This window comes from Hypomesus nipponensis, chromosome 1, assembly GCF_054491055.1.
Source record: "Hypomesus nipponensis isolate SF chromosome 1, ASM5449105v1, whole genome shotgun sequence".
NCBI classification, from domain to species: domain Eukaryota; kingdom Metazoa; phylum Chordata; class Actinopteri; order Osmeriformes; family Osmeridae; genus Hypomesus; species Hypomesus nipponensis.
Genome location: NC_140361.1, coordinates 6,920,490 through 6,943,248, shown reverse-complemented (window position 1 = coordinate 6,943,248; position 22,759 = coordinate 6,920,490). Strand labels below are relative to the sequence as shown.

At 41.5% G+C, this 22,759-nt stretch overlaps 2 protein-coding genes and 1 long non-coding RNA gene across 6 annotated transcripts in view; 1 reads left to right on the top strand and 2 right to left on the bottom strand.

Moving 5' to 3' along the window:
* Positions 1-39: 39 nt before the first annotated feature.
* On the bottom strand, positions 40-5,749 carry pmt (phosphoethanolamine methyltransferase). 2 transcript variants are annotated; one of them, XM_084669019.1, is made up of 13 exons: positions 5,551-5,747; positions 5,226-5,434; positions 4,349-4,520; positions 3,955-4,110; positions 3,462-3,598; positions 3,074-3,231; positions 2,692-2,880; positions 2,384-2,473; positions 2,150-2,239; positions 1,794-1,916; positions 1,383-1,514; positions 675-791; positions 40-578 (listed from the first exon to the last, which is right to left on the bottom strand). In XM_084669019.1, the coding sequence occupies exons 2-13, from the start codon at positions 5,233-5,235 to the stop codon at positions 468-470; spliced, it is 1,485 nt and encodes a 494-aa protein (XP_084525145.1). In that variant the 5' UTR covers positions 5,236-5,434; positions 5,551-5,747; the 3' UTR covers positions 40-467. The 2 variants fall into 2 exon arrangements, with proteins under 2 accessions (XP_084525145.1, XP_084525136.1); XM_084669010.1 differs by lacking the exon at positions 5,226-5,434 and having other exon boundaries at positions 5,551-5,749.
* On the top strand, positions 4,190-20,360 carry LOC146302220 (uncharacterized). Its single transcript, XR_014727596.1, has 2 exons — positions 4,190-4,568; positions 20,234-20,360. It is a non-coding gene; the product is annotated as an uncharacterized LOC146302220 (long non-coding RNA).
* The window catches only part of mid2 (midline 2), an 86,051-nt gene continuing 82,648 nt past the window's right edge, over positions 19,357-22,759 (bottom strand). For all 3 annotated transcript variants that reach the window (XM_084668990.1, XM_084668981.1, XM_084669000.1), the window contains one exon: positions 19,357-22,758. In XM_084668990.1, coding sequence (XP_084525116.1) covers positions 22,356-22,758 — 403 coding nt within the window. In that variant the 3' untranslated portion in view covers positions 19,357-22,355. The remainder of the gene's footprint in view (position 22,759) is intronic.

Genomic DNA, 22,759 nt, shown 5'->3' with positions numbered 1-22,759 from the left:
CTGTAGGAAAGTACCCCTTTAAAAAAATCATACAGAAGCAAGAGTCATCTAAATTTATTTTGCAAAGCGTTACCAAACCACAACACGTATTCGAGCAGGACATGTGCCTTCAATAACAAGACAAACAAGCCTTGCTGACTGCACAACATGGAATGCAATCAATAGGAATTAAAATGATCTGATTTCTATTCTGAATAAATTACTGGTTTCATTTGTCAAACTAAGTTAGAATGCTAGAACAGGTTTTTTTTATTATTATCAGGAAACGACTGGCCATGACTTAGCTCACTTCAAAATAAAAGTTAATGTCACTACTAAACATACAAATAAAACAACCCACACAGGTCTTACTGTATATTTCATCTGTTGCAGATTATCAGACAGAAGCTCAACTAAGAGACAGACAGAGGATTGGCCCACTAGTTAAGGGATACAGTATAACGTTTTCCTTCTCTTTCCTCTTTTTTTCATTTTTTGGTGGCATGGAACAGCCCCCAGCGTTGGTCCCCAGAATTGCAGCGCTGCAGTTTTTCCCTCCACCCATTCACAATCGCGAGGAAGTCCTCCTCAGAGAACTCCTGGGAAACATGACACAGGAATGAGTACATGCTCGTGTGTGTTTGTGTGGTCATGTATGTGAATGCATGTTTTGGTAACTGTATGGTATAGTATACCTCTATAAACTCATTCTTTAGGGTCCCTGCTCTCTCCAGTTCCATTTTAATCACATGAATGAACTGAGATGTTCTGTCCTCAGCCCGCAAACTGGAAAAACCTGCTTGCTCGATGAACTATACACACACACACACACACACACACACACACACACACACACACACACACACACACACACACACACACACAGTACAATACCGGTAAACAAGTCAATACAAGCTTACAAAAAACAGACACAGATAGTTTGCTTGTATATATATCGCAAACAACCACCTCTCACAAACACAGCTTTAGCTGGCTACTGTATGCCACTCAAAAGCTAGCTATTCAATGGTATTTATACTGAGGAAGGATTTAAACCACTTTCACTCAGCTGTACTCTGCCACTATTCAATACTAAACACCACAGTGCCCCCAGCTGGTCGAGCAGAACCAAACTGTTTTTCTGGAGTCAGTCAGTCCATGGTTTGATCATGGGTCCTCTGACTCGTAACTGACCAACCATCTCTTGTAAACACCACCACTTCAACTCGACCCACCTTGCTAAGTCTAGACAATGTTTACAAAGACAGAAGAAGAATAGTTGAAGGCCTACCTTATCATTTTAAGACAGTGTTTATAAACGTGAAACAATAATAGTTATAGACTTATCTTACCATATTAAGACAATGTTTTTAAATATGGAAGAAGTGTAGTTCTAGGCCCACCTTTTCATACTGAGGTGGTGTGTAGAGGATGTAGCCTCTCTGCTTGACATACTGCTCAAACTGAGGAGTCCAGGGCTTCTCTCCACAGCAGTAGTCACTGATCAACAGTTGACCACCTGGCTTCAGCCATGACTAAGGAACAACACACAAGAACCTTTCATTTAGGACAGTAATAAAGTACAGTCGTACTTAGACATGTTCAAGCCAGCGGTTTTTGATCTTTAAGTTAAATACAAGCCCAGGGAATGACTTTAAAACATTTCAAATATATGGAAAATTGTAGGCTGATTATCCAAATACTGGAGCTACACACTGTACACAGAATTTGATGTGAGTTGTAGGGTGTGTGTTGTAGGGTGTGAGTTGTAGGGTGTGTGTTGGACGTCATATTACAACGTCAAGAATACTAACGTAAAAGCGCTTGAAGAGGGCCAGTTTGTCATCAATGTGCAGAATGGTGTCTCGACTATAGACCACGTCAAAAGAACCCTCTGGAAACGACCTCTTTGTGGCGTCTGCTACTTCAAAATCAACCTGTCCCAAACATCACAGTCTTAATTATGACCACATCCGAAAACTCAGTAATATGCATGTATTCAAGTGTGACTTACACAAGCATCTTAAAGTCCATAACCTTTGATAGAACACAATTAAGGTTTTAACATTAGCTTGGTATAATCAATAAAACAATAAGATAAATAATGAACAAATATTATATTTGGAACAATCTTTAAACAATAAAAAAGAATACAAAATATTACACTCACAGATGATATGTTTTCTGCAGCTGCTCTCTCCACAGCGATATCCACCATATTGGCAGACAGGTCTATGCCCAAGACTTCCACTCCAAAGTTCTGAGGAAAACCACCCGCATCATCATCATCATCATCATCATCATGAGGATTTAACAAGGTTATTTATGTGTACTCTATGTAGAGTAAAGCATCCCCATGAACACTGGTCAACCCTTCTTTTCATGAGATTTCATTGGCTCTCACCTTTGCCATGTAGAAGTTCCCACCTCCAATACCGCAACCTATGTCCAGAACCTTCTGTCCAGGCTTCAAGTTCAGGAGGTCCACAAACTCCTACATTGAGAATACAAGGAACGTTGCTCTCCGTGTTTTAGCTCAACGTTTTACAACGTGAAATGATTATATACAGAAATAATTTTGAAAGGAATAATTTCACAAACTATAGTCTTAGATCTTTGACCTTTCAGGTACTGAAAGTCTGTCATCATTGTGAAATAGATTGCTTTGAATCTAACCTACATCCTAGTCTGTGTCTTCAGGTCCAAACCCACCTTGGTGGTGCTGGGTCCACCCGTGCTGACGTAACCGGCTCCGAACATCTTCTCATAGCGCAGGATGCCACGGCGAGTGTACTGCTGGTTGTCCAGGAACTGCTGGAAAGTGGTGAAGTTCCCCTGGACGGCTGCCTGGCGGCTAACCTTCTCCAGCAGCCAACACACCTGATTCTGGTTGTTCTTCATCTGGGGGGGAGTTGGATAGGGAGTGGGGGAAATTGAACACAGAATTGGGAGAAAGATGAGAGAGAGGTGAGAGAAGAAAAATCCTGGGGAGTTTTTTGGGGGGTAGTGGGGTAATGGGTGAGTGGGTGTCTTTTCATTGTAGAATAGCCTCTTTTATAGCACCAACACAACAATAGACATATAGACTAGGTACCTTAATGTAGGTCTGGACTTTTTTGTTGACCACAATGTCAAAACCATACACCTGTTTCTCTGTGCCATCTGACCCCTCCCACTGTGCTGATGTCATCAAGTGGCTGTACAGTGTGGGGGTACGGTAGTGGGTGGGGTTAAAGTCCCTCTTACAATCTCCTAAACAAAGATACACATTGAACACTGACTCAACATATGAAAGAAGCGGTGTGCTTTTATGACAACATAACCTCAACTGTTTACAAAGACAGAGATGATCCAATTTGTGCATTTGTGCTTTTTATGTGTAATTACAAAAAGGTGAATCCCTATTCGTTAACTATGACAGAATTGCAACTGCCTCTTGGCCTTATACTTTGACTCTAGAAAGAGAATATTTACACTCTCACCTGATTGGTGGAAACAGGACTCCCTAAAGAACAGGTGGCCACCGGGTGCCAACCATCCCAGCATCCTCTCTGACAGAGAGCTGAGCTCCTCGTCACTCAGGTACATTAGCAACCAGTTAGAGAAGATCAGGTCAAAACTGAGACAGAAAGACACATGAGACGTTTCATCTAAATCTATATGCAACTTAACCTTTAGAACAAGCTCAATACTGTATCTACTCTAAACTTGAATCCAAATTAAAAAATACATGGCACCTGATTCAATTATGTGTGTGTAGTTGTGTCTGGTGTGTATTGATGCTAAATGTTCCTGTGTTACAATGGGGCATGAGAATGAGTAACTGATAGTATTGTTTGCTTGGAAGTGTTCTGTTAGGTTTCTGTCTGTAAGTGTTGTGATAATATTTCCCTGACAACCTCAGCATATTCAGCACTTTTCATTCATTAAAATAAGTGAGTTCCAACTGATAAAAGTACCCCCTAAACTTTGTACCTATTTTTGGGAAAATCCAACTTGGTGACATCAGCTTGGATGAAAACGCCATTGCTATGGTGGCGGTTGTTTTGCTTGTTCTTCTCAACAAAGCTCTCCATAAAGTCCACGGCGGTCACATGGTCAGCCATGGTCAGGAGATGGCTGGTGAACCTCCTTTTGGGAACAAAGACAGAGAGACATGCAACACACATTGTCTATACATGTCACACACTCACGCAGACACACACACTCCCACAAACAGATATTCTGACACACTGATATTCACAGGGAAAACAAAGGTACAAACAGACCTACTCATTTGTCACACACAACCTTCCACTACTCCACACACACACGCACACACACACACACACACACACAGCCAACTCCAGTCACGTGGTGGGCTACTGACCCGATGCCAGCGCCCAGCTCCAGAATGCGTTGACTGGCCAGAGAAGGCAGCAGGGACAGGATCTCTGGCAGCTCCTGCTGGGTCAGCTCCTGGGCATGAGAGTCCAGCATCATCTCCTCCACTGTGGCCTGTCTGGAGTGCATCTTCCAGAACTCTGTCATCGTTTTGCGCTCTGGATAACAAACGGATAATGACATCCTTTACACCACATGATTCAGAGGTGAATGTTTTTCTCTCTCTTTATGCATCCCATGATTATTTATGTGTAGTTTGGGTTATTGATTGTCTTGGATTATTGTCTGTTTATGAGTGATGTGACTGGGATTAAACATCTAACTTCACAGACCTTTCCCAGAGACAATCATTTGCAATGTATGCCTCAACAGCAATGTCTGTTTGTTGAACCCATGAAAACTTTCATGGGTTTGTTATTGTTACACACTGCACCCAAACTACACTTTAGGCAATTGTAATCTAAAAACAGGCTTACAATAGTACAATGATGTAATTCTCCTATCATACTACCAATACTATGCACACCTACTTCTTCAGCAGTTTATGGATGGTATGACTCTTATGTGATTAACTGAGATAAAAATCCCGATAGCCACTCCCGAAGCCATCCCTACATGGCTACAACCAAAATGTGTGTAGCCTAGTTGACCAACTCACAATCTAAATAATTATCCTCTACTTTGCTAAGTTTATGATTGTTTTGACAGTGTGGGTGACTTCCAAGAACTACATACAAAATTGGCTTGACAGCACGCAGTTGGCACATAATCCATAGTAAATAGGCTACTGTATAGGCGTAATTCTGAGTAAAACATTTGAGCACAATCACAATAAAATCACATAATTGATTGTTCCCTCTTACCTCTGTCCATGTTTAACTTCGGTCAGAAAAAAACTTGAAATCAAAGTGACTATCAAATTGTTTTATACAAATATTCATTAATGGGAAACGCTGTTGCGCTGGACACTATGGGAAACATTTTGCAATTGGTTGTGTTTAAATACGGACGATAGATGCGCGTTGACTCTTTAGTCGTCAGGTAAAGAATTGACCATTGGGATGCAAGGAAACTGTAGGGGAGGAGAAAGAACGAGTACGCATGTTTGACATCAGACGTTCTCAACGATCTGAAGCATTATCACAACCTTGTATCTGATGGACACCGTTGGAAGGGGGTTTCCCTTACCTTCTGTAACAGAGAGACCATCACTGTTAGAAAGTCTTCTATGAAGGGCTGTCATCCATCCAGGTGAAGAGATAAACCTATCAGACGGCCGTTCCGTGTGGATGGGAGGGGGGGATACAAGTTAAAAGTTAGTCATCTGGTATAATTTGTAACGACGATTGTGCCGTTTTTACAATAGCCGGTGTCTGGACACACAGATGCGCATTTAGCCTACGTCCTCCCTTCCCCCAGGGGTTCCAGCTTGCCTTTTCGTCTCAAATGTGCTGACACGTAGGCTATGAAACAGGCCATGCGGCATGCGATGATTGCGCAATATTGCCTCATGCTGATTTCAAAGCGCGTTCTTTAAAGGCAGTTTAAAGAGCCCATTCGATTTTGCTGGAACAATTTCGCAAAAAAAAAAGTGATACAAATTATAAATAAACGGATCAATGATACAAAACAAATATAAATAAACAACAGTGACAACATCTATAACCCATCTGCTTATAAACGTGCGTATTTACAGTTCTTACTTTCCCTTTTGATAATCATGAATGTATTCATGCATGTAATGTCTCGTATTGTCATACATAGTAACTGTTCTATTGCTAATTCAATTTATTGTTGATCTGTTACTACTCATTAGAATATCATAAATACACAGAAACACAATTATGATATAACATCAAAGAGAGAAAGAGAGAAAGAGAGAGAAATATGTCCTTGGTGATACCATAGCAACGTTAATATGTAACCTGTCATTTGTTGACAGTTTTGCATTTGACATTTAACATGATTCCAACACGCCACTTCCAAAGTTCAAACCATGTTCACCTCCTCAGAAACCCCTGATGACAGAAGTGGAACACTGGTTGTAATCTGAGGACACGTATAACACATACAATACATGTGCGTGATCCTTAAGCAATTTAAAATCCTTGTTTTATCTAGACACTGTAAGTGTGTATCTTTTGTATTTATACTGTACATTTGACCAAGATTCAGTAGATAATTTGCTTAAATGTTTATATGATCATGTTCAAATTAGTCTGTAGATAGTGAATTTTCCTTCATCTTACACTCAGATTTTAGCAGTACATTTTATCTGTGCGTATATAACATTTACACCATTTGAACATAATACACTCCTTTTAGGCTTTAGGATTTGAGGGTCCCACTTGTTTGAACATTTGGTTTAAAGGCATTTACAAGTATGTTCTCCTCTATCCAATAAGATTCTTTCTAGAATTCTGGGAAGTTTTGTGGATTCTTTGTCAGGTTAGAGTTTTCACACAATCATTTCTTTGCATTTAAATTAGACGTTTTTTACTCACAGGTTTTTCTGTTTCAGAATCAAAATCATGTATTAAGCAACATTTTAAAAAAGACATTTGAATCCAACTCATTTAAGTGAATACGTGAATTCCAATTCCAAATTGTGCTCCATAAAAGGGATTTGTGGCTACTGAATGTTTTCTATGATGGGCACACATACTGCAGTTTTGCTCACAAAACACTAGATGACACTATTGTTTCACTAAGGCATCTCACCTCAAGTAAGATTGCGATTAAGCTTTGTGTACAATGGAGCCCAATAAGATACCTTAAATGGACTGAAATGTAATAAGGTGCTAAGGTGTAATAAGACACTACACCTTTAGGTAGTATACTAAGTCTCCTACAGATTCAAATACAAATGTTCAATTCTATCAGTTCCAGCCTACAGGACATTATCTCTAACTGCCTATCATGTAACATTTCAACCACATTTCAGACCGCACTTTGAGTCCATGGCTCCTTTACAAACCCACTAGGTGGCAGCACGCTGCCAGATATGTTGCCAGTATTTATGGTATGACTGTGAAGCTCATGTGGGTCATGGTTTTCATGACCTGGAATACTGACAAGTCTGTTCAACATCAGCCAAATAGGCAGCTAAATATAAAACTCTTATTTGGTTTGACTCACTTAGGAATGATTCACAATAGTGATAAAGCACCACAGGTGTGATATGCTAGTATCTTAATCCATGTTTAAAATCTGTGAACAAAGACTGGTACACCCTCACCCACCCACCCTGGTGCCACTGTGTCCTTGCCAGGCAGCCCAGGGGGCCCTCACAGGCAGCACGAGGTCAGCGGCACTCAGGTGCTCCAGTGAGGCTTAGCTACTTGCCAGGTGACCTTGGTACAAAAACTCCCCTACAACACCCCTAGGAAGGTATTGACGCAAACATAGAGGATGCTTAGCTCTTTGTTGTTTTATTGTTGTTTTATTAGATCCTTATAAACATAAAAAAATAACAATAACCGGTAACACTTTAGATGAGCTCACCAAATTCATAATTTATTAACCAATTTGTTACCTATTAGTTAACGGTTTGTTCAACATTAGTTATTTATTGTTTATACAAAATGTATCATTAGTAAAGTATTTGTTCACACAGTTAGGGTTAGTGTTCGGGTTTAGGGCTAGGGTTTAGGTTTAGGGTTTAAGTTTTGGTTAGGGTTTAGCTTTACTAATGCTTTACTAATGATACATTTTGTATGAACAACAAATAACTAATGGTGAACGAACCATTAACTAATAAGTAACAAATTGGTTAATAAATTATGAATTTGGTGAGCTCATCTAAAGTGTTACCCAATAACCATAGCAATGTCAGTTATCAGTCATTAATACAATATTATCAGACAGTTAGTCTTCAGAGTTTGTTTGCCTGATAAGTGATCCATCCCTCCACACAATGTCTGCTGTTCAATGTGTACTTCTCAAGTGGTTTTGATAGTACAATGTAATTACCTGGCCTAAATATTCATAGATTCTTTCATCTTCAGATACATTTTATGTTGTTGTGTTGCTGCTGAGATTTGAGATCTTCCCTGTGGGACAGAATAATTTCTCAGTCCATCTCAGAAGTGAGATCCCAAGAGGTAAGAGAGTGGGAGAGACAGTCAGACAAAGAGAGAGCGAGAGAGCGAGAGAGTGAAAGGAGCAAGAGCGAGCGAGAAATCTAAAGCGAGAATCTGAACGCCGGCCGAGTCAGAGTGTTTGTGTCAACAAGCTGAGAGAAATAAATAGATGTATATTGGCCTCGCGAGTCCCTAGGAGCAACTCAAGAAATTGCACTTCAATTGAACTGGAGCTGGGGTGGGTCATCGCTGGAGGCAGAAAAATAACTTTTGTCATGAAAAATTCAGCAGGAATCCTACGAAACCCATTTTGTGTTCTATCCAGGTTACAGACTCTCATGGGGGCAGGGGGTGGGGGGAGTGTTGAGGTTCTGGCGGGAGACATTAACCCTGGGCGTGCACAGACATGGCCCCTTTACAAAATCTCTGTAAGCCAGATATGGCTTGTGTTTTTAGATTTTTTTATTTATTTACTTTGTAAGAGGATTTGAGTAAGTGATGAGGAGATTCTGGACTGTACAGCAAGCCAGTGAGTCCTCTCCCGTCATCACACACACGCACACACACATTCAGGCAGATACATCTCAAAATGAGTCACTACTGTATGCAATGACTCATTTAATCATAGTCACTGACAGCGTATAGTCACCATAAACCATGCTTCCCACTCACCCACACACACACTCCTAAACACACAAGCACACACCTTCTATGCCTCTTCATTTCCAACACAGGGCTATCTTCACCTAGTCTGGCTCTGCCGACCTACGTACTTCCGCTCAATTTGGATTTTGCTTATGTACTTGGTCTGGCCGTTCAGTAGGTAAGTCAAATTTTGCAGTTTACTTTTTAACCGGCCAATCAGCGAACAGAGGGAGTGGCTGAAAACGATGACGTTGATGTTGTGCGCTAGTTTGTGTTGTAGTTCCGGAATGGCAGGGGAGAAAGATGTGAGCCAAGCCATTCAGTCCGTTGTGGCAACGCTGCCGATGTCCAACAGCTAAAGCCGGAGCAAGAACATTGCTGAGTTTTGTTGGTGGCCATGATGTTGTGGCCCTCCTCCCCACAGGGTTTGGGAAAAGTTTGATTTTACAGCTAGCTCTGTTACAGTAGTGGTGAAGGAATTGCCTAAGGCGAACGCTAGCGATTGGTTATGGCAGATCAGAGTGGCTCTGGGCAGATCCAATAGTTTTAAACTTCAACAGAGTACTCGCCTACAAGGAAGTCAACGCTTGTCAATGGAGCGAGGCCAGACTCTCTGTACAAATTAAATGTGCGAGAGTCTGGTTAGGACCAGGCTCATTTTCACCATCCAATTAAAGATAAAGTTGGAACTAATATAGACTTCAAGACATCTTTAATTGAGTGTTAAAAATACGGTATGACATTTCAACTGCCAATAACCTTACAGTACACACAGGGGAACCTTTCTAACACCATATGAAAGAGAAGCAGCATATGAGTGTTTTTAGGCTGCAGTCACACAAGCCTTATTCCTGGTGATTCTTGGATGATGTCAGATAACTACCCTAGTTGGGATATTCTCAAATGGAAGGAGGAAGGAGGAAAGGGCAGGCAAATTCAATTAAAAAATTCTGTGTTTAAATGTGTGAAGCCCAACCAATGTTCCGATCAATCAGATCAAGACCTTCAAATCAGCCCTTGCGCCTCCATTTTGCGTTTGGGAAATGAGTAGGAGGAGATATTGACACAATCCACAACAGGTGGACTCTTGCCTCAAAATGAAACACAAGCTGTGTAATTATAATTAACTGGGACATGTCTGGTAAGCCTATTCAGTATAGAGAAGAAATACAGAGTTGAAGTGTGTGGAATGTGAACACACTAAACTACATATTTTCCCCCCTTTATACTCACAGTAGGAGAAGGCCACAAGCTCTTACGGCTTAGTAGAGATGTATAAACTACGCTCACGTCAAATCCAATCTCGGTCCTACTCTTGCTACCGTCCTCACAAGAGGCACGCACTTGTTTTTTCCTCATTTTTCAGATCATACAAACGGTCAATGGCACCTCTATACAGACTCAATTAGATGTGTCTTCTTTGTGTTGGCGAACTGAAAGATTAATGCTGAACATGAGTGGGCTAGGCTAGATGCAGCAGGTTCGGTCAGAGGCAATGAGTGTTTGGAAGGTGATGGGGGAAGATGCTGACATGAGATTGCACTTGCACCCGTGCTGGCTCTGTCCCACTGGGAGAACGCACAGGTCACCCTCCAGCTAATCACACACAGAAAAAACCCCTGACTTGTGGGTACCTAACGCAATGCTACACTGCATCCAACCAAATGCTAAAACCTGGAAATGTTGCCACAAATGTCAATTTGGTTGAACTAAGGATGGTTTAAACTGACCAAAAAATGGAGATCTATTGTTTGGTAAAAAAAAACAACAACATGACACAGCATTCACGGTAGGCCTGTAGGAGTGTGCTACTGGTTGTTTTGTTCAGTTGTTTTTTGAATGAAAGTAGTTGCGATGTTCATAGACTACGTAATCAATTGCTTCACACGAAGCCAAGAGCTTCAGGGGGAGTGTGACCAACACATAACGCCCAGCAAGGTCCAGTACACTGGTTCACACGCCCCTCTCATAGCTCTCAAACTCAGCCCAGGGTCGGTAGGAGGTCAGAAGTAATCACACAATCAGTACCGGTGTCATCATTCTGACATTTATGGTTGCTGTTTTTCAATTGACGGGAGACCTTGAGGTGTAGGGGACAGTAGGGCCTATACACTCCTGCCCCACTGCTCACTCAGCGTGTGGGACAGTGTGTAACAACTGGGAAGGCAATTGGAATCATCGTTATGGGCCACTCTCATCGATCCCACATGCCCTTGCAAATGATCGGTCAACAGCACTGCAGTAAATGGAGGCACTAAAAGTACGACAACTATATTCTGGGACTGCACCTCCACAATCAATCAATGTTTTATGTCAAGCGATTTTTATGTAAGTGATGTCTTGATGGACAATGTGCTCACTCAAATGAATGAGCATTGTGTTACATACAGATCACAAAGTCTCCCAGTCCAACATTACAGTAAACACAACACTAAGCTCAGTATGTATGGAGTACATAAGGGCATAGGCTGCCTTCTTCCATTTCATAGAAACATAATATACTTTACTTTGCCACTTATCTACATAAAATCAAATTTCGTGACTCGAGTGTATTTATAGCTTGTCAACACCACTCCACCAACTAAAACAGAAAGGTTGTAAACCAACAGATACGAATACAGCATCTGGGCATCTGTGAAGAAGTAATCCTATTGAGGCAACATGCCAGTTCTGCGCTTTTCCTCTGAGTCACCATGAACTCTATGGTATTTGTAAGTAACCTTTTTGATTCACTCGGAATTCACTGTGACTCTCCGGTACAGGAGTCTTGACATTTGAAAGCTGTTGTGGAGCACCGAGGGCCGTGGAGGCAGTAGTTTTGCTCGCCTGGGCACCCGCACTCAATCGCCTCATCCTTCACCCAACACGTCATCCTACCTGCAGGGTGGGCCCATGGTGGAAAACAAATCACAGACACAGAAGGCAAAAAGCAAAAAGTGGCTCAGTTCAGTGTTGGCATGAAATCGTATATCAGGTGTCATGTGATTATTTCCCTCAGGTTTGAGATCAGTACCCTTGAGATGTTTCATTACCTACTGGTTTCTCCTCCATCAGATCAGGAAGTGTAATCCAGAGTGAAACAACTGAAGGTCGGTTGAAATAGCAGACGCGTGTGTAAATCACAATAAGATAGTGGGGTCACTCGGGGCAGAAAATAAAAAAGAGAAAATAACTGAACAAATCACAAGTCTTAAACCCCCCACCAACAACCTTGAGATCAACTCCTTCTCCAGCAGTGCCGGGCTATGGTCAATAACTTGGTGGGTCTTAGAAGGGATTGGAGCCAAAGCTGTTTACATTTAAACACTTGAATACCTTTACGGATGCCTGTTGCTCTGCTGATGCAGGAATCCTTGTCTCCACAGACACTCTGGCGGGCTCAGGTCCAGGCCCAGAGATCTGGCCAGAGGATAAAGAGATAGAAGGAATAGAAAATAAATAGTTCCATCTGGAATGTTCCTGGCTGACTGGAGTTGATCTCCAAAAGGGTGGCTTTTCAGGCGGGTTAAGATAAACTTGACTAGTTGAAAGGGATTTTGTTACGGTACTGTCTCAGACTTCTAGGGGTTTCTCCTTGAGATAACCATACACTGTGTTTGTCAATGGGATAATAACTGAACTAGGGATGTACATAGGAGCTATGCACAGAACGCATCAAAACATACACTAAACTGACTGCCAACTTTTATCCCATCAGCTTAGGGGCTGAAAATTGACCTGTATCTGAGTAAGCTGTACTGTAAATTTAGTTGAATTTCTTGGCAGTTTTGCAGCAATGATTTTAAGTTATTGTGTTCACGGTTTTATAGAACAAAGAAATTCTATCTGATTGTTAGACACTCTTCAAGGAACGACAAAGTCACTATTGGTGATCAAATGAATGATGATGACAACAAACCTTATATGGGCTGAATTTCCTTTGAGGCCCGACCACAGGTAGAAGGGAAAGTGGACATTCATAACAGCTAACCTTTAATGCTGTCATCTTTCCTTATGTCAGCTCCCACTTTTCAGCTGTGGATATGAAATCGTTAGCCTGTACTGAAGTTTTTTCCTTAAGTGTGTGCATGGGGCGACAGTGTGACAGTCAGGTAGAGGTCAAGGAGACAACATGGATGTTTTTGAGTATACACTAACTAAATACAAGAGTGTATGCATTTGGGCTATTACTTCTAGGGCTTTTGAGAGCTTTTTGAAGACCCAGCTAATTGTTAATGCAGGATGTGATGTCATCTCAGCGGGGTTGTGGGTGTTTGTATGTGTCAACAGAAGGGGGCTGTGAAGGGGCAGGGCTGCTGACATGACGTGGCCTAAGCTAGAGGGAATAGAGGACCAGGGCATGAGAGCTCAGGGTCACACACTTATCACACACTGTCGGTCATAGAGCCCCTGTGGTTTACTTGTTGTGTTGTGGTGTTGTGTTTGAAAGCTGGAAACTTGGGGAAAACCAAACTTTTGTGTCAGGAACTCAAGGGCACACCAGTGTTGTGCGATAATCTGTATAGTCTGTATGGAAAAACTATTTTAGATTGTATTATTTATAATTTAATTGTATGTTTTTTTGATACAGTATCATCTGTTCATCCCACAGCATGTATTTCTGTATTAATAGTCTGAGTACAGAGAAGTGTGTATGGTTGTGCAGCTTATAGGACATGTATATCACAAAAGATAGAAGAAGACAATCCTATATATCCTATATCCTATATATCACCAAACAGCAGAAGGAGAACACAAAAAAGAGTTCTGACGAATTTCAATAAATCATGTGGAGTTTTTGGAGGGTAAGATAAATAACTTCGGCTGGGTGTAATGTTGCATGGCGCTTCTGTTTGCCAAACCCATTAGTCACTTTCATTCAACAGGGTCAAGGGCAAAGATGGGAACTGTTTTGTCAACATCTTTTTGCATGAGTGGTGTACAGTTGCACACCCATCACAAACCTAATGGGGTAGGAACTGGATTCATATGGTACAATGTGCACGTTAATTGAAGTTCATTTGAGCCACAGTTGGGATGCAGTAGTGGATACATACATCGAGAATGCATCCTGAGGGCTCTCTGGATGGAATGGACTGTTACTTGCTAGCTCAGGTATTGTTTAACTTATAAAACACTTTGATTCTTGTACTTTTATGTTTTTGTTTCTATTACTTTTATCACTTGTATTATATTTTTTATTGATGTTATGTAAAGCACATTGATCTGCAATTCTTGTATGATATGTGCTCTATAAATAAACTCTATTATTGTTATTATTATTATTATGTTTTCCTTATTCCCATAATGCTCTTCATTCAAACATACACAAAGTCTAGTCATATTGTCTTTGGTTTAGGAAGAGGTCATTTTTTCCTTGTTATCATTTTTTCCTTGTTATCATTTTTTCCTTGTTATCATTTGATCCTTGTTATCATTTGATCCTTGTTATCATTTGATTCTTGGGAAAACATGAAAAATAAATGAGTTTATGCCGTTTATGCGAGTCTGCCCGACTCCTGGGAAATACTGTAAAATGGTGCAATTTACACAAAATCACATGGCACATAAGCACACAGACTATCCTGCACAGTACTGGGGGATGATGGACTGTAATACACATGCATGCCCCTCCACATGTCTTAATATGGGATTATTATGCTCAGGTCACTGAACACGGGAGCCATATATAGGTGCCCTCTCCTTGGAATACCTTCTAACAGAGAACAGCCAGAAGGATCAAGCTAGCAAACACAAAACACATGTCAAAAAACACACACAGGTTGCATCCGATTTCAACCCTGAGAGAGACTGTTCATGTGTGGTGTGTACAGTACAGCCCATAACTAGTCACCACCGTAGCATTTGACGTTAAGCTGCAGAAAGACACCACATACATTATTCATTATATTCGGTATCAATATATTGACAACTGAATTAGCGAGAGATGGTCTCATCAAATCAAATAAAATCAAATAAAATGTATTTGTATAGCCCTTTTTACACGCAAGCATGTCACAGAGGGCATCAGTGCATAGCTTCTGTCGCTATCCTGAGATAAAGTAGAAACCAAATGCAGGGACACAGCTCTAGACCCACACTGCAAGTCCATTCAACACACATTGTGGCAGTCCTCTCCATCTTATTTCCTCCTGTTCTGCATTTACATTTAGCTGGAAATGATAACAGGCTCCAAAATATTCAATCCACGTAGGCAGCAGATGTATCAATTTACAGATCCATCAATGAATCCCCAGGGGGAGAAGAGTAACAGGAGTCACACAGCCAAAAGGCCAGTGAGAGCTCACACCCCTGTTCTCTGGGTGTGAGTGACAGGCGACATGAGAGGCTGTGATCTCATTTGTGAGGCTCTGTCCTGTCACGGGAGGGTGTTATGGATACCATGGAGATGACACAGATGTTGCTATGAGCAGCATTTTAAAGTCAGCTCCAATTAAACGTTTGATCCTAGCCGAGTGCCGTCCTCCCTGACTGGGACTTTTAAGGAGTGGGGGGGGGTGAATGAGGCTTTGCCACCTACAGTATTTACAATCGAAAATAAAAAGATGGAGAGGTAAGGGGAGGGGAGTGGCAGGGAAGGAGATGGGTTTGGTCGGTTTTGATGGAAAAGTGGACCGCCAAGTATCGGTCGGTCATCCGTGACAGCATTATCATAATTACATAACTAAGTGAAACGGGTAACGGAAAATTGATTTACAAAATGGCAGTCTAAGCTGTTTTAAGGTCACAAACCCATGCAGGCAAAGGTGTTAAAGCTTTAGGCGGTAAAGTGCTGAAAAAATAATCTACATAAGCCGTGACCTCATAATAACAATCAACATCAAAGCATGGATATATCAGAGTATATTTAATATATTCAGCATACACCAAATACAGTATGAGTTTCTCTACACAGTGCAGCAGGGAGTAGAAATTTTTTTTTTCATTGCACAGGACAGCTTTTCAAACCAGACTTCATTAGGATGAGAATAAAAAGCTGTGTGTATATTTAGGACTTCAAACGTAGAGGAACGTATTGACATGATACAGCGCAGCACATCGATACCCTGCAGAGGAAGGATGGATCTTCAAGCCGACATCCTGCGGTACCTGCCTCGTTGTCGCAGGAAATACCAACGTCTCACAGGAAGTACCATCGCCGTTTACCGCTGTGCCGAGGTGTTGGTTCTCCTCCCCACCTCATATACCCCACCACCCCTGCTGGTAGTGATCAATGATTTACTTCTACAGCTTCTAACTTCTCTGACTGTCAAGACTCAAAACGAGACTCAAAAGCAGAGCACAGACACGGTGATGCAGCTGGGAGCTTCACTGAGAACAGCCAATCAGGCAGGGGTCCAAGGGGCAGTTAATTTGAGGATCAAAAATGGAGCAGGGTCGATAACAGGCAGACTGGGCAAGGATACACAAGGCTGGAATCAACTAGCAAACTGCAGAAACAAACTGGCAGAGAGTCCAAGACAGAACACAAGCACAAGACTAATGAGCGATGCAAGACAGTTGTGAAGCCGGATAGAGGGTTGGAACAGTAAGGCCAGAGAGGGGTGAAACCTGGATTGGAACACATCCGGAGACAAGTGACAGGCAACAGAGAAACGGAGTAGCAGAGGTCAAGAGGAGGTACCGGCTGAATCCGTGACACTAACTTCAAATATGACCAGAAAAACAGAAAAAAATGATAAAAAGTAAACATTGAGACTCCCAGGTATCTCCATTCGCCTCCGTCTGAGTTGTTATCTACAATACATGCTTGTCTCATGTTGCTGAAGGACAAGGAAGGCTATTCATAAGCCCGGCAGGATACGATGAAACGAACATTGCTGACCAGGATAGCACAGGTGATAATCTGACTCTATCTATAGGGAGGATGATCTCATTAGACATCAAAGGTTTAGTCAGACAATAGGGTGTGTTGAATGAAGGGCCACTCGCGTTGTTCTTTCATCGGTTTGTTTTGGGCAACTATTGATGAGATCACAGCGCCCACACAGAGATAAAAAAAGCCAGGGGAGTGTTTTGTAAAGACGGAATGAACAGAGCAACAATTAATCCTCAAAAATGTCAGAATATTAAAAATGGATTAAAAATTATTTTTTTGTTAGTGAGTTATGAATGTGTTTGTGTTGCAAATGCTCTTGTGTGTTTATTAACGGGCCTATGCATGGTATGTATTTTGATGTTACAAAAATAACAATCTATTGCTTTCATTTTCAAGAGTTGAAACGTTCTTTTGGAGTACAGCATAAATCAGTGTCGACAATCTCCACACTGTGAGCCCCCCCCTGGCCCCATCTAACATCATCAGACAGAAAGCACATATTAAACCTAGAACTACATCAGTCACTGGAAGATCTACTGTACCATTCTGATTCATGTTGCTGTCCCATTTCCCTGCCAACTAAAGAGATAGGAGAAAGCCAGAGAGAGAGCAAAAGAAAGAGAGAGAGGGAATAGAGATTCCGCTGAGGTTGATCTAAAACCTCAGAGCCATACTTCTCTGTCAGAAGGGCCCATGAAGACCCAGTTTGTGCTTGTGTGTGTACTTGTGTGTGTGCTTGCGTGTGTGCTTGTGTGTGTGCTTGTGTGTGTGCTTGTGTGTGTGCTTGTGTGTGTGTGTGCTTGTGTGTGTCTCCATGTAAGGACAGCTGTGGTGGTCCACAGAGATAGATCCCTAACCCTGGGATTAATCTAGACAACCGTCCTCCGGGTTCCCTGAGATCTACTGCCTGTTTAGGTGCTGATGTCCTGGGGCCGTCTCTCTGGGCCAGAAACCAGCCTCCTCCTAGTCTTACTCTTCAGGTCTGTTATGGATGTTCTCAGGCCCCACTGGCTGCTGTCCATTATTGAACAGGTCTAATGCAGCTCTACCGAGGAAGTCTACAAAAACCTTCCTCACTGGTTCACTGATCTGTAAACTTTTGAGTCTTATGGTTTTGACAAAAAAATTAAATAACCTTTGGGCATGCAAATTTTTAACCAGCAGAAACATGCAAACACAGCTTTTGTAAACCGGGCCAGTGAATCTGTTTGGAAAGGGGATACTTTTTCTAAGAACAAGAGCGTTGATATGGTTTGAGGGTACTGTTGTGAGATTGATTAATTCACAATACAGATCAGTCATCCTGCAACATTCAATAGGTCCCTCTTTCCCCAATATGTACAATGTGTAAAACAATATGTTTTTACTCAATCCAAGTTAGTTTGTTGTTTTACTCTGCATCGGGGGCTGCACTGATAAACGATTTAACAAGCCACAAGTCTGCATTTACTTGATTTAACTGAATGATTTTTTATGGAATGCTTGGAAATAGCATTGGAATCAATTGGGAATGTCAAAATGATTGGGTTCATAGAGTGAGAAGGACGAAAAAAGAGAGAGAGAGCAGTGTTGATTTTACGTGGACATCTGTTCTCAACTGTAAAAAAAAAAGTTATTTATGGAAAAAACATCTTCCCGTTTTTTGTAACTTTTCCTACATAACCCATAAGAAGCCTCTTCACCCACACCATCTTTCTGGTGTGGGGGCAAGAAGCCATACCTCCAGGGTACTTTTGTACTGTGTCACAGAACAACAGTGGTACACTAGCTAGGGCTCAGCCCAGTGCCAAGAACAGCAGATGATTAACATGCGGGCATCACCCTACCAACCTCACCCTGGGCCCTGGATGACCTGCCAGTCTGAGGAGGCTCTGCCAGTCGCAGCCACAGCCGTCACCTGGGCCATGTGCCAGCTTTTCCAGGGCCGGACTCTGACTCTCAGACTCGTACCCACAGGGTATGATTACGACAGAGCTGACCTGTCTTCATAGTCCTGCATGTTTAGGACTACCACTGTCCTTACTTTCCCTTTACTGTGCGATCCCTGATGCCATCTCACCCACGGGGTTCAGGAAATGTACTTTGCAGTTTGTTGATGGTAATGAACGTCCAGTCTCTTTCAGCCCCCAGTGTGGTCCTCGCTATTTGGGAGGACTGGAATTAAATACTAACTCTGATTTGGTCAATAGAGATCTGTATGGTTTTGTGGTTGACAGAATTGGGTGATATTGAGGATGTTGGTATTTCAAGTGAATACAGAACAAACTAAAAAAGATTGTTTCCTATGATGTTCAAATGATCTGCTGCACCTGTTAAAGCATTTAGCCAGATGATGGTTGAACATCTACAGTATAGATCTTTAAAGGGACCTTCTAAATGATTGGGTTAAATAAGAGATCAAAGTTACCTGTCCAAATAAATTACTGGAATGAGAAGACACAAAACATGTTTGGGATCAGACTTTTAATTGGACTTGAGTTCACATAAATAACAATAGTTCATATAATTTTTGTATATTATACATTATATAATATATACTGTTTTTCATACTATGATTTACAATCCTTTTTCACTAAAGGCTTGTACACCTATTGAAACTGAAGTGTCATGTTAATGAACACAACTCTTTCGATCCTCTTTTGGTGTCGGTTGAAATACTCAAAGTAGGGCAGCGAGCTCAGTTCAATTTTTTTGACGTTTTGTAAAAATAAGCTTGAGGAACACAGAAACTAAATGAGTTTCTACGGCATACAGAACTACTGAGGGTAAACTGTAAATCAATATATATATATATATATTTATTCATCAACTGGTAAAGAAAAAATGCACAGCAAACTATCTGATATGCACGAGAAGTCTAAATTCTGGCGTCTCTGGTGGATGTGTTCTGATGAATATGTATAGCAATATTTGAACCCACCCCCAGGGATGAAGGATAAACTTTTCAGGAGTCACATTGACATGCAGCAACCCAGCCAGGAGTAGCCCTCCTGATGAACTGAATCTCAGTTGGTTAGTCAATCCCAGTTAAGACAATGTACACAAGGATCTGACCCATGAGTGGTCATCGCAATGGGCTTTTGGAGAACATGACATTCATAAATCTACTGAAATGTTAAAATAAATAATAATAAGCAAAGACCCAGACACCACTTGTAACCTACAGTAGTGACTGTACATTACTTTGCAGTACATGTCAATGCAGTTTTGTAAAGAACCCTTTTTGGGGGCGAGAAGCCATATTTTACAGTTCTCATGGAACGGACATGCTCACACATGAAACACATGACTCTTCAAGTAGAATCTCTACTCTTTCTACTTTCAGGAAGTGGAGAAAGGGCCAACCTCTGATCTTCTGATGTGGACTTCCTCCTCTGGTTTCTCTGTGGACCAATCAAACCTGACGCAGTGTCGTTTTTTGTGCAAAAAAAAAAAAAAAAAAGATTTCAAAACAGAACAAAAACATTTAAATCAGGATGAGGTGGGAACACTCAGTTATGAGAACATAAAAGTCACTGATATGTGGAGAGTGGAGAGTTGTGGGATCAGTAGTACGTGAGCCAGTTCCTAAATCTGTACAGGTGTAATGAAAACTCAATTTGGACAGTATACCAAGTAGTACATGCTTATTGCCATGCCTTCACTGTCAACACAGAAAGATTTGTTTTATATTTGCCTACACATGTAAATACATGACTGATTGTCGATCCGATCATCATTAGCCCTGAAAACTAACTTTAAGGATTTCATAATACACACAAAACCTTGGTAACAGGTTTCAAAATAAATAACTATGTTCCAGACTAGGCTGCATTTGTATTTATTTACGAGCGCACTGTATAGCTTATGGTCGTCTCTTTGTGATGCCTTTTCTCCAAACATACCATTGCTCACATTTATGGAAAATGTATAATGCTTGGCCCTGCTTGCAGTCTGCACACACTTTAACCAAGAGTAGAGTTGTTCTGCAAAAACATAAAGATGTCTACTTCTGGTTAAACAGCTACTTATATTTATAGACAAAACCTTATATACATTGTAAACTTCAAATGAATGCTGAAATTAATTAATTAGATTGACCGAAGAGTTTTTTTTTTTTTTTACTTTTGATTTAGTGGAAAGTGTCATCTAGTTTGTCAAGTGAAACCCTAGCATGCTTTGCAGGAATCATCAAGTTAACAAGCATTATGTGGTTTCCATGACTGTGGAATTTTAATTAATTGTGACCACACTTCAAAATGAATCGCTGGTTGGACCGTATGTTTTAATATCGCATTCAACTGGGGATGAGGTCTACTTGGAAGTAGAAGTGATTTCACTTGTGATTAGACAAGGGGGACTGGGTTGTACTTTGAAAGATACTACAGGTGAAATAGGATGTTGTCTTTGTGGCAAACTGGATGTCCTGTATGTAGAAAATACATGACCACAGGGGGATCTGTGAGTGGAATCCTACAATGTTACATGCGCCATCACGACCAAATCAAACCAAACCATAAAAACATGAAGAGTGTGTATACATGTTTTTGTGTGTGTGTGAACAAATCCCATAGTTAACACATTAACATGCCATGACACCCAGAACCACAGCACAGCACCTGTTCACCCTCTCCTACCTGAATATTATTCAACACTGTCACCATCTTGTCAGGTTTACCCTGATTAACGTGATAGAAACCGCATAAACATCATTATCATATTCCTTTCACTATACAAGATAAATTGACTATGCTATCTAAAAAATACAACCCGGCCCAATTCAGTTCTATTGTATACACACTGATAAAATGGTCAATCTTAAAAGTGCATTATGAGAATACATTGAGATTGACCAACAAAGCAAACCAACTTATTATTCATAAATAATCAACATTTTCTTCTATTAAATCGTAATCAATACATTTCTTATGATACAACGCTAGTAGTCACATAACGCGAATAAACCTCTGGTGATCTGGAATATCAGAAACAAAACCAGCCTTAAACACAAGTCGGTGTCGGCAACCATCACCTACCAATGAAAAACCTAACCAAGAGGATGATGGTAAAATAAATGAAGAGGAAGACCCCTCTGGAAAACCAATCTGGTTTTCTGGCATCTGGCACTGTCAACTGACCAAAGTCCTGGCCAACCAATGGCCAATCTTCTGCAGAACTCTGAATCTTTTATATGCTATTTTTCTTCCCCAGGAGTGCACTCTCTTCCCCGTTAAACAGTAATTTAAAACTATCGTTTTGATTCCAGAAACAAGATGGAATCTCTACTTACACCAACCCAAGGCTTTCAAATGGAGAGAGAGAAACGGCACACTTTGCAAAGAGGATCCTATACCCCACCCTCTCCCACCATAGCGTATTGTAGGTCTCGGTGTCTGGAGCTCAACCCTGGTCCTCAAAAGACTCAAATGTGAAACCCAGAAACTTGAGACTCCAAGTCCCAGGATGCCTTAGTGACAGGACTTCATCCCGGAGCCGTAGGGAGACTCCTGCTGGCGACAGAGGTCCTGCTGCTGCTCACTACAGTCCACAAAGTCAGGCACGGGCAGGCCTGACAGGATCATGACTGACTTGTTCCAGATCATGAAGGTGGGCGCCACAGGCAGCACAAAGGCCACGTCGAAGGTGTGCAGGTGCTGAGAGTTCATGGCGTCGTAGAAGGACAGCGAGTTGTTGTCGTAGTCCAGCAGCACGCCCAGGCGCCGCAGCTGGGGGCTGGCCTCCACCTGCATCTCCTTCCCGTTGTGACGCACCATGAAGTTGTTGTTACAGCGAGACAGCACCCAGGAGGACGAGTTCTTGCCACTCCACTCGTTCTTGGGCGCAGACTTGTAGGCCACGCCCACTGCGTACC